Below are 12,655 nucleotides of genomic sequence, written 5' to 3'. Positions count from 1 at the left end.
GAGAATGAATAGCCTTTTTGATGTCACTCAGTGACCCCAGGTAGGACTGCAATGAAAATTCCAGTACGAGGATTCTGGTCATACTATTGTTTCTAACAACAACAACAAAATGCTACAATTTTAAATAATATTTAGTCTTGAAAATAAAACCTAAAAAGAGCTAGCTTCTCTTGGTATTAGCCCAGTTCCACCCTCAGTCCCTAGACACAGATTTTCTTGATTTTGGAGATCCATTAGCAGATCTGATGATGGCATTTGGTCTTCCGGTTTGAACGAGAGTCACATGGAAGAAGTGCATTTCTTGCCACTCTCAAACTCCTCAGATGCTTCAGTAATATGGGGAAGTTGCTAATAAAGACGGTTTCTAGGAACTTAGACATCTACTCTAGGCTACTCTTGGTTGCCTTGGCAATGTTGCTGACATATGTGTGTTTCTTAGAGTTGGAGAGTTGCCCAAAAAGCATTTACTGAGCTGAAGAAAGAGAATTTCCAGCAAACCATGCTCTCAGTGAAGATGGTTTCATAGTCTTCACAGTGTCCCATTAGCTGTGAAAGATTCCTCTATATTGTAGAAGACTGAATTTGTGACCTTGGCAGTATACTTCTCTCAGACTCTCATTTGTTGGATGGGCAAGTTAGATTGCATGAAATCCACGCTCCCTGTCAGCCTCTAACCATTGCGATTTAAGATGAAGATGTTAAATGAAAAAGAAGAAAAAGAATGAACCCTTACTAAAAAGCATCTTTTGGAGTCAGGCATCAAATTAGGCTCTTTACTCATGTTCTCATTTAATCTTCCCCAGATCTGGTCTGCTCCCTATTCTAACGATGGGGAAACAGAAGCTTAATGACGTTTAGAATTTTGCAGAGGTCACCCAGATTTCATAGGTGATCAAGTGAGGTCCTGTTTGATTTGATTTGTGTCCTTATTTTCTTTCCGCTGTGCCCATCTTTGAATTGCTTCATCTGATGGAAGCCATGAACCACTTTGAATAAAAGACACATTCAAACTATATCAGACATATAATTTCCTGTCATCCGTGGACACCATGGAATCTATCTATGGACCTAGATAGAGGGCCCCTTGCCTCAGAAGAGGCCAGGGTTATCTTTGCTTTCCTCAAGGGAAACCCACAGTCCATCTACATGTTACTCACTTTTCAAGTCTTATTTGAAGAGACTCTGTGTTGCTGTAATTGTTCCTTTATGTGTATCTTCATCAGACAAAGGGAAGGTTATCTCTAGGGAACAGCTGTACAATCCTCAGATCTCAAGATCGATGTGTGCCTCAGGAGTCATCCATAGGCCCCTACTCTCGGTCCTTCAAGATTGTCCAGTATCATGTGTTAGGAGGTCAGTGATTCTCATAGGTAACATTCTTAAGCCCTTATTGCTAGAAATAAAAGTTTTACGTTTATCTTACCATTTAATTTGCAAACCATCTGAGTTAGGTATGAGTAGTATCCTTAATTTACAGATGTGAAGGTGACCACAGAAAGATGAAGAGCCTTGCCCAGGACAGACTCCAAGGGAAGGGGCTGGGGGTGAACCTGCCCCATTCCTACCCACCATATTAGCTCTCTTTTATTCTACAACTTTTCCAAAACCAGAGAATTCACATGCTAGTAGAGCTTATATCTGAGCAAATCAATCAAGAATTACTTCCCTTCCACCAACTGAATTCCTTCCTCTTTTACATTTGATTATTTTCTCTTAGGAGCAGGCTGGTACAGTTAAGGAGAACCTCCCTACAAATAATCAAGGGATTTTATATTCATACGTAATTCCTCACCTGTTTTTGTAGTAAAGATCAGAGACGCCCATATGATGAAGAGAGAAGAAACTGTTCCCCAAATTGTGCTCCAGTAAATAGTAACCTAAGAGGCTAACAAGTATATGTGGGAAACACAGGGTTGAATAATGTTAAATGCAGAGTTTTTAAAATTGCATTACTTCTTGGAGACTTAAATATGCTTATACTGGAAAATTATGAAAGGTTTAGGATTGTGTTAGAGAGGTGCAGTTGACTGTTGTCCAGTGTATTTAATATTCATTCAGCATTCCTTATTGCCTCTATATGTCATTTCTTTGAATTTTTTCCTGGAACTGGTAACATCTTAGCAGTTTTCTCATTAAATACTGAGTTAAAAATTAATCTTTGACAGATGTTCATGTTGTGTTTTTATGGGCACTATGATTTTCCCTTTTTTAACCTTTAACTATATTGTTTGATATTCTATAGAGGGATATATAATACTTGGTATTTTTCTGATGGATTTAACCTTGAATTTTTTTTTTTAAATTTTTTAAAATGGAGATTTCTGAGATTATGTCCCATGGAATACTCTTTGGGAAATACCACCTTAGAAAGAACAGGGTGAGTCAGAAGGGTAGCTGAAAACCAAACCCCAGCCTATGTAGATTTAGAACACATAAATTTAGAACATCCCTATTGGATACAAAGGGAGCAGGCATTCTTATTCTGAGAGTAGGCCTCATTCACATGGTATACAAAGCAGAGAAGCAATTGTTTCAAATGCCCACAAAGAGACAGGGCTCTCATTCCCATCCGTTACCAATGGTGTCAGTCCAGGGCCTCCACACACTGCCTTAGTGAGGCTTTTCTCAGCTGTCCCTGAATTTGCCCATCTCAGCCCTTGAAGTTACCTCTTGAAATTTAGGAGAAAGATTGTTGATAAGGTAGAACAAAACTTCCAAAAATCTTTCCTATGATTTTTAATCAGTTACCACTCCACCAGGGCATGTAAGCTTTGTTGACAGCACGAGAAAGAAGTTGGCAGCACTTGGGGGTAACTATGTTTTGTGATGCCAGGATTATGGGCTGCAAGGAACTCATGAAGGAGAGTGGTGTCAGGAGCGAGACCTTTAGTGCTGAAGTGTCGGAAGAGGTGTCGGAGAGGACCTGGGTTATCTGGATTGTCTTTCTCGGAGCTTGTCCCTTGTCCTAATGGAAGGATCTTGTCTTGGCATCTGTGGAATCCAGCGAGGTGGTTTCATCTTGTTTTTCTCTACCACCTCCGCTTCAGTGAGTGACTCTGTGCCCTGATCTTACAAGGAGGTAATGTCGTCCCAGGCCTTTTGCTAGTCAGAAGCAAATTGGATGGTTTCTGCCTATGTGAGGATAGAATGGGGGAAGGCATTTTATACAACCTGTGGATGTCGCTCACAGTCTATGAGTAAATGTAATAACCTATTTTGGATTGAGATTGTTTCAGATGGCTTTTGTTTAGCAAAAGTATGGATCTAGCTGTTATTGTATGAGCATTCCTGACAATGTGATACAGTCAGTGGGAGTGGAGGAGAATGTCTTAGCTCTCCAGGGAAGAATGTGGCCACCAGGCCATGTTTCTTTCCCCTGTTGCTGTCTTTAGGACATTATCGCCTAGTGGTGAGAAGTAGACTTGAATCAGCGTGTCTGCCTGGAATCCTGACTCAGTTATATGCCAGCTTTGTCACTGGCCAGTTACTCCAAATTTCACTGTTCTCGTTGGTAACGTGAAGATAAACATCGTAACCTAACTCATAAGATTGTTGGAAAGATTAGATTCATTTTTAGATATAATGCGTATAGAAATTTGGTATATTTTAAATATCCATAGATAATAGCTTATATATTAGGGAATTACAGAGCTATTAGGGTGGGGCATTTTCACAAAAGGAGGAGAAACCAGCACATTTCCTTTCTTTCTTCTCTGTACTCTTTTCATTGGTTTCATACCCTTCGTCACCAAAAGCCAGCCCCTCTTGGGCAGTTTATTTCAGCCCTAACTGAAATCCTGAACTCCTGGGTAGAGCTTTGTAAACTCTTTGTTCTACCTAAGCTAACGTCTTCCGTGTTTGTAGTGTAGGTCTGTGTTTTCACGTTGCTGATTCATCTTCTGCTGGTCCAGTGGATAACTGGGGTCACCAAGACGGTCTGAGGAGTGTGTATAAAGGGATCAGGAAGAGAATTGCTCCCTGGAGTACTGCCTGGGTGTAGAGCCCTCCCTGGCCTCCCCTAACCACATGCATTTTAGCAGCTTTTCTGTGGGTGGTTCGCCACCATTTCAGTAGACATGGGTCTACTGACCCATGGACAGGGGTCAATGGAGGAATATCTTCCTCTGGATAAGGAGCAAGAGGATTAATTTAAATGATGTAATGTGGTTGGAGAGTTTTGTATTACCCCGTGCACTATTGGCATATCCTTGATGGGGTTGGGGTTGCCGCTGAAGAGGAAAAATCTAGTCTCTCTCAGAGGGTCAAGGTGACTTGAGGGCTTTAGTACAATTCTGTGTTGCTGAATTTTGGTGTAAATACTGTGTTCTCTTTTGGGTACTAGAAGTATCTGGATTCCTAGAAATGTACCTTAAGAGACATGGAGGCTAACCCAGAGGGAGAGAACAGGCACCTTGAGAAGAGAAGGGCCTTGGATGCCAGTGGCCAGAATCCATTCATCTTTCCTTGATCAGTAGTCCTCAAGCTTTTTTTTTCCACCAAGAATTATTTTTTTAATTTGGAGAACTAAGATGTCCCCAGCTTTCAATGTTGGGAAATAGAGAGGAGAACAGACATCAGGAGCATGATACCTGACCAGGTCAATGCATGACTGAAAAGAGCTTGGCTGCTGCTTACTGTATCTGCATTCTGGGGGCCCTTCTCACTTACCTCTTTTTCCCTCCTAGGCTCCAGAACTTTTTTCCCTCCACTGCATTCTAATTCTCAGTTGGTTCTGTCACACCTAGCATAAACCTGCTCCTGTGTGAGATTTGTACTTTCTCTCTACCATATGTTATCCTCAAACTTTTTAAGTCTGACATTCACTCAAATGGACAGAAGGCTGGGAACATCCCCTCTCTCACCTATTTTTGCTTACCTCCCCAACAATGTTTCCCAGAATTAGAGGAAGGCCCCTGCCAGCCTCTGAAAGGCTTAGAGGCCACGATGGCTAATGTATTACTGAAAACTGCCAGAGCAAGGGGTAGATGCCATGATGACACAGACATAAATCTGGAAAGGGCCAGATAGAGGGTAAAGTGCAGGATCTTGACTGGTACATGAACCACACCAAAGGATGATTCATCTTCTTCCTTTCAAGTTAGGCCACCTTAAAGCTACTTCTTGAAGTCTTTGAAACACAGTCAGAAGGAGGTGAAAGGTCTAGGATCCAGAAGTTTGGCACACAGTGCAGTGCCTGGCCATAGAACCCTAAAGCACAGGTGGTTATCCTGCATTTTCATGGCTTCCTTCCAGTTCCAGGTGGTGGAACTTCCAGAGGCAGAACTTGCACATGGACATGTAAGTGTCTGGACAGATAAGTGAATTAATCATGTGCACATGGGCTGGGGTGGGGGGTGGGGTAGATGAACTCTTCATGTCTTATTCAGATAAGAGGAGACCCTGCTCATCCCATGCAGTTGACTGGTGGAGTGAATGGATAATGTATACATAATTTTATCTCCTCCTCCTCCCCCTCCCCCTGGCCTGCCTCCCCCTCCCACTCCCCTGCCTCCCCCCCCCCCGCCTCCCCTCCCCCCTCCAATACAGAGCTGTGAAGAAAGGGGTGCCTCCTTGTTTGGAGAGGACTATGTTGTGCAGTTCTCTCATTGACTTTTAGAGTCTGACATAAGGAAGCATGAATCCCTCAGATTTAGAAGTTTGTCCAGTCTGATCCCTCATCCAAAGCCTGAATCTTTCTCAGGAATCCCAGTGGCCCATCCTGCAGAGTTCTTTAAACCATTCTTGTTGAAGTACCTGTGGTCTTCATCCTTTCCTTGTACCAGCTCCTTTGCATCCCATCATTTCCATGTGCAATGGAAGGTAGTGAAGTTTTTCTTTGCCTTAAAATGCCAGCTACCTTTTTTTGAAAGCCACCAACATAGCATTCCACTCCTAATTTAAAAATATGCAAAGAGGGCAATTCTTCTGTTCCTATTATAGCAGTCAGTTAGTACTTATTTGCTCTGGACTATGAGGATTTGAACCTTGATCGAAATAGTACATTTACAGTATGGGGAAACTGCGCAAATCAAAGAGTTCTGAATTTTTAGGGACCTTACTTGACCACTTCATGAACAATTAACATTTCATGAATAAATAACAATTAATTGAACAATTCTAGAAAATCACTCTAAAAAAAGAACGTGAGATTCCCATGTTTGGAGGAGCCTGTGCAAACTGTGCTGGGGAACAGACTGCTTTAGGAGACACTTGCAAGAAGATTTATTAGTGGAAATATTCTGAACTACCATATTCCTGCTTTTCCTTCCTATTTAATTTTTCATTCATCTGGTCCATGCTGCCTTTTGTGATCAGATCAGAATTTCTTCTTTTTTTCCTTTTGCTTTTTTATTATGTTTAGTTAGTCACTGTAGTCACATTAGTTTTGATGATAGTGTTCAATGATTCATTAGTTATGTATAACATCCAGTGCTCATCACAACACGTGCCCTCCTCAATACCCGTCACCCGGTCACCCACTCTTTTCTGAGACCCTTGGTTTGTTTCCTGGGGTCCAGATCAGAACTTCTGAACCTCAGGCCTGAGGTGGGAGCATGAAGCAGCCAGACTTATGGGGATGATTCAGAATCTCACCTTCAGAAAGGCAGTTTGAAAGAGCTTATTCAACTTAGAATGGAATTTTACAATAGCCAAACTATGGACAAACCATAAGTGACTCTTAATCTCACAAAACAAACTGAGTTTTGCTGGGGGGAGGGGGGTTGGGAGAAGGGAGGTGGGGTTATGGACATTGGGAGGGGGGTATGCTTTGGTGAGTGCTGTGGGGTGTGTGGACCTGGCAATTCACGGACCTGTACCCTGGGGATAAAAATATACGTTTATAAAAAATAAAAAAATTAAAAAAAATTTGAGGTTTACTGTACCACTGGGGATAAAAATATATTATATGTTTATAAAAAATAAAAAATTAAAAAAAAAAGAATGGAATTTTACATTTGAAAACAGCGGCAATGAAAGTGACAACAAAATCTTATTATTTCAAAATAGTAAAGTGTCAGTGCAAATGAAATTGACTTAAAGCAAAATGCATGAGCACAGAATTGTCTGCCCTTTGCCTGTAGGTGGAAGATGTTATTGCATTGTCAGAACGTAAATATCAGATACATGAATGTATAGTAATTGTCCTGTAACATCAGTGGTACCAAACCGGTCAGGCTTAATTGATATTTTTGAGGTGGCCAATGGATAGGAAATGCGAGAGGCCACTTAAGCTGGAAACTCACTGTCAAATATGGTGACAGAAAACAAGGTAGAAGATATTCTTAATCCTCTCAGTTCCAGGATTTGGTATTTTTTGTTGCCTTAAGGTACTTCTACTGTAGCAGATCAATTTTACCCCCAGTTTTGAGGCTGCTGGAGAAAAATGACAAAACCACTGAAATGAGTTTTCTAGCTGGGCCTTCAATTTCATCCAAAGTCCTGATGCATGTTTCTGGTTCTTAACTTTCCTAATCCCACATCGGAACCATTTCCCTCCCTGGCGTCTTAACCACAACTTACGTCCCAACAGCTGGCAGTGAGGTCATCCTTGCATGGTCTCTGTCCCTACCTTGTTCATCTCATAAGCCAGTAAGTACTTCTTAAGGGTCTGTCCTATCTGTCTCCTAGTTCAGGCTCAGTCACATTGCATTTGTAGTCTCTTAACTGGTCCCACCATCTCTTAATCTGTCCTGATCACTGCCACCCAGGTGCACAGGTTTATTCGGGTGTCCCCCTCTAGGGAAACACCTCACTGGCTCACTGTCATCTATAGGAGAAAATTACAGTCTTTAGTTTTGCAGACTAATCCCCTCTGTAATCTGCCATCTTCCTCCCACACCAGCCTTATCCCCACCAGCTCCCCGTCTTGCACCTCGTGCCTCGGCACCACCAGGCTCCTGTCCCTAGATTCGCCCCCCTCCTTGTGGCACCGTGCATGGAGGTTGGCATGCAGTCTCCAGTACGTCCTCTTCTGCTGGAGGTCGAAGTGAATAGACTTTCTTCTCTGCCTTCGTGGTGATTTGCGTTCTTTTGTAGGGTAAACTTGATACACATGATAAAGTTGATACACTCAAACCTGATATATTTATTATGGCTTTGAGAATTAGAAGATATCTGAAATGAGAATTCAAATTTGAAGATACTTATTTTGTTCACCTGTTTGATGAATACATCTTCTCTGGTCCCTGTAACTATTGCTTCAAGCGCTTAGATAATGGCTAGGACAGTGAACTTATTACCTCTACCAACAAACAATTTAGTTTCGAGAAAACTTTGATAGATTTGTGCAAAATGTTTTATATATAGCTTTTACCTACTGATGCTAGTCCTCAATCTTGGTTTCTAATGGAACAGCTTGATCCTTTTTTACCACCTTCTTTACCCTTCAGTCTTTGAAGACAACTGCACTCTCTTCCTCTTCTTTTCTCCCTGGCAGTATCTCTAGTTACATCAAAATTTCCTCTTACCTCAGGGAATCAGTTCTGTGTGCTTCCAGGATTCCCTTTAGCTGGGTCCAGGCTGGCTGTGACTCTCTGTGCTCACCACCTTGTCCATGGCAGGGAAGCCTGCAGCCCTGCTCTCCCACTTGCTCTCATGTGGCCCAAGGAGCTTTCCAGCAACATCACTTTGTTGACTCATATTGAGTATCTGCGAAAGTCATCCCTTATTTCTCCCAAAGGGTGGAAAGTGACATATTCCTAGGATCCGTTCTATTCATGTTGGTTAAATGTTGATATCATAAATTCAAAAATTTTACATTTTTGACCCAAATTTTATCTCCGTTGAATACCATCTTGCAGAAGAAACGTCTTTTTGTGAATCCTGATTCTCATTGTGGGATACATCCAATATCCACCCCCCCCCACCAGCTTTTTGTCCGTGTAAGTTTATGCTGTTGATGCAATTAAAATAGGATTGAGGAGGCTCCATGAGAATCAGCTGAAGCAATAGAATCCCCTGTCACAGTGACTAGCATGAGAAAGTCCTTAGCAAAGTCCATGTCTTTTGCTGCCCCTGACTCATGCCTTTCCCATCTCTCTTCTGGCTGCTGCCATCAAGATGTGGGTGTGCTGTAACTCACAGAGGTCTGGGTCCTTTACTGCAGTCGTTAGAAGAGAGAATGTAGGCTTGTAGGCTTATGGAGTCATCCAAGTATAATTCTCTCTTGACACCTAGGAGCAGTTTTTGGGGTCTTTTTTTCTACTTTAATTTTATGAACAATTTCTAGAAATATGAAATGCAAGGTGTCATGACTTAAAATTTAAATAACAGACTTTCAGCAAAGGGTCTGTGAAGAATCCCCTTCCCAGTGGTAGATATGCACCCTTGAAGATGGGTCTTTCTCAGAGTATTGTGAGGAATCTCAGATGAGAATGACAGGATGTGTAAATCCCACTTGTTTCCCACGAGAAGGACAGGCTATTTGTGGGTGGGGACAGGGGTACCAGGCCTCAAAAAGGGAATTTTCCAGAGGGTCTCTGGTAAGCTGCTTACTCTGTCTTATTTCCTCATTTGCTATATGGATAGAATAAGAAGCAACTATGAGTGTTGTGAGAATGAAAGACAGACATGACATGTAAATCACTCTCTGAGGTTTCAGGTGCATAGTGGAGGCTCTGTAAACATCTTTCTCTTTTCTGCCACTCCTGAGATCGCAGTGCCTTTGCAGTGTGTGGTAAGTGGTGGGGTTGAGGTTGCTTGCTCAGGAGAAATTGACAGCTTTTCTTGGCTTTTGGGAACTGCTACCAACAGATGCGGTGTTGCCACTACTCAAAGATTTATCTGCTCTAGAGTAGCCAAACATTGACGAAATAGTAAATGTTAAGAATCAGGAGGGAAGGTCACATAGTTAATGCTAGGTACCTCCCCCGCTACTCTTAGTGTTTATGTGTGTGGCAAGAGGTCCTTTGGGAGACCTGGCTTCAAAATGAAAATTTTTTTTAAAGGTAGAATAAAGAAGCTATTGAATGACTTCTTAAAGTTATTTTTACTTTGGAACAAAAAATACAGGAGTGGATCGGGGGAGATCCGTAGAACAAGGTCAAACATCCCTATGTCATTGAATTTCTTTCTCTAGCAGGTGTGGCCTGTGCGATTTTGATTTGCCCTCTCTCTCTTACCACAGTGGTAACAACAAAAATAGCAGTAATAGTGTCTTGCATTTACAACACACTTCTAAGATGATCTTGTTGTTACAGTTTTTCAAAAGTTAAGGACAACATTTTCATATAAATAATTTTCAATTCATTAAGGCTGTGTTTATGGAGTTTTTAAAAATTCTCAAACGACCTGGTGTTTTAGAACCTAGATGTGGGACTATTGAATAGAGAACCCAGTTATGGCTCTCAGGATCCTTCTACTCTGTCCCCAAGTAACTTTCTGCTCTCTTTTGAAGAACTCCTTCTCCTAGAACCCCATCCTGTGCTTTAGGAAGGCAGAACACCTCCTGCCCAGTACCATAATATATAATGATTTTTCCAGTGATCTCTGCTGAGGCTGCTTTTTTGGCTAGAATGTAATTGGTCACATTCCTGTCTGCTAGGGTTTCCATCATAGTTTGAATAAGCTCCACATAGCATTCCCTAATGCTCTGGATTGCTAATTTCCAGTCTCTCTATTCAGGGCCTCTTTGAGCTTTTAGGGAGGTGAAAGGCATATTGGAGGGTGGTGGGGGAGAGTTGGCCATGGACCTGTCTCCATTAATTCTAATACCATCCCTATAAAGTAGGTAATTCTTCAGGGACATGACCTTGGTTTACTGTTTTTTTTTTTAAAGATTTTATTTACTTATTTGACAGAGATTACAAGTAGGCAGAGAGGCAGTCAGAGAGAGGAGGAAGCAGGGTCCCTGCTGAGCAGAGAGCCCGATGCGGGGCTCTATCCCAGGACCCTGGGATCATGACCTGGGCCAAAGGCAGAGGCTTTAACCCACTGAGCCACCCAGGCGCCCTGCTTGGTTTACTGTTTAACAAACAACTGTGTACCTGTTATGCATTGAACATTGTACCAGATGCTTTGGACAAGAAGACAAGACAGAGCTTTGCCTCTGCCTCCTGGAGGAAGCAGATATGTAAGTCTATGAAGGCAATGTAGCATTACATTGCTTAGCCTGTGGGTTGCTGAACTTGGTTAAAATCCAAGACTGATCAACCCCAAGCCATCAAGCCTAGATGTTTCCAGGGCAGAAAAACTGGCTATGCTGACTGATGTCTCCTCAAAAGAGCAAAACAGCAGCTTTGCTCTGCCTGTTACTTGAAGACATTGAATCAAACTGTTCTGTTTTATTTGCCATCTAGGTCCTTCAGAAGCTTGGGAAAGCCGATGAGACAAAAGATGAGCAGTTTGAAGAATATGTCCAGAACTTCAAACGGCAAGAGGTAAGTACAGTTATCTAGTTTCTGGAAGGGGAAATGGGTTGACTGTGTTTGTGTTTTAGTATTTAACTAAAATGTGTTAAGGTGGAAGGAAGAAACTTTCTTTGGGGTTGGCATTAACCCGAGGGTGACCCTCGCTAATTGTGTAGGCTTTCTTATGACAGGTGAAGGAAGAGGCAGTAGGTGCCACAGGAAGATGATTTGTGTTTTAGACTCTCAGGAGATTAAGACTTGGCTTGACTGGAGCTCTTTAGTACAGATTATTGATCTAAAGGAAAGATGTGGTTTTGGGTGATTTATAGTCTTAGTATAGTACAGTATTAGGGAAACAGGAATTAGATACTTCTGGCACAGTATTTTTAATTGCTTCATGCTTCAAGATCATGCATTCTTAACAGGGGTTATATCTCCCCTAAGGGGGTGAAAATTGGTTCTTTGTAGATAAAAGAAATTATACTCTTTTTATGTGTATACATCACATAAATAGACATATAGTATATCCATGGTATTAAAATTTCATGGGGGTGTGTGATGAGGAAGAAAATGTCTACAGAGCTTCTTGAGGGGGGTGATCATGAAGAAGAAGGTTGAGACACATGGTTTGTGATGTTTGGTCGTTTGATGGGCTGCTGTGTGTTCAACAGACACATGCATGAGGAAGCAAATTCTTTTCTGAATTATCAATTTATATCTCTAAGGCTTGGATAACTGGCCAGAGTTGTGCATGAGGGTCAAAGTGGGGGGAGGTGTAAGTGGGGCTCTCTCTGGTTAGAAGCCTCTGATCTGAAGGTCATAATTGAGTTTGGGTGGGAAGAAGGCTGGGATGGCAAGCTCTGGCAAAGAAGGTTTGGACAGGGCGATTATGTGAGGGCACAGATTTATTTTTCCTGGTGTCATTGGAGCTACCAGTGTCCATAGGATATTGTGGCCTTGGGGATTACAATCGGTAATGCAGATCCTCGTGGGTTTCATTTTGTCCCCTTCGTTCCTGTTTGCAGGAAATAAATCACCTCAAATCCTGAAATAAATCACCTCAAATCCTGAAGATTACTTTCTTCCATATTGAGCCAGAGTCCCTACTATTTGTCACACTGCAGAGATGCTATTGCTTTCCTTCACTGACACGGGGTGATGAAATCCAACACGTATGGAGTCAAGTAGCCCAGGCTCTGCCAGAGCACAATCCTGAATACCTCCCACTTCATCCCAAGAGTAGGAGTGCACATGTGCAGATAGGTACTCGGTTTATACTGTGAGTCATAGTCATCATGTTGTGCCTG

At 42.0% G+C, this 12,655-nt stretch overlaps 1 protein-coding gene across 2 annotated transcripts in view; it reads left to right on the top strand.

Annotated features, from left to right (window-relative positions):
• LOC101675761 (amphiphysin) overlaps positions 1–12,655 on the top strand; it is a 254,072-nt gene that overhangs the window by 87,823 nt on the left and 153,594 nt on the right. For both annotated transcript variants that reach the window (XM_045089525.1, XM_045089524.1), the window contains exon 2: positions 11,298–11,378. In XM_045089525.1, coding sequence (XP_044945460.1) covers positions 11,298–11,378 — 81 coding nt within the window. The remainder of the gene's footprint in view (positions 1–11,297; positions 11,379–12,655) is intronic.

The sequence above is a fragment of the Mustela putorius genome, unplaced genomic scaffold (assembly GCF_011764305.1).
Source record: "Mustela putorius furo isolate JIRA1106 unplaced genomic scaffold, ASM1176430v1.1 tig00003845_pilon_pilon_pilon, whole genome shotgun sequence".
Classification (NCBI taxonomy): domain Eukaryota; kingdom Metazoa; phylum Chordata; class Mammalia; order Carnivora; family Mustelidae; genus Mustela; species Mustela putorius.
This window is presented reverse-complemented; position numbering and strand designations above follow the sequence as displayed.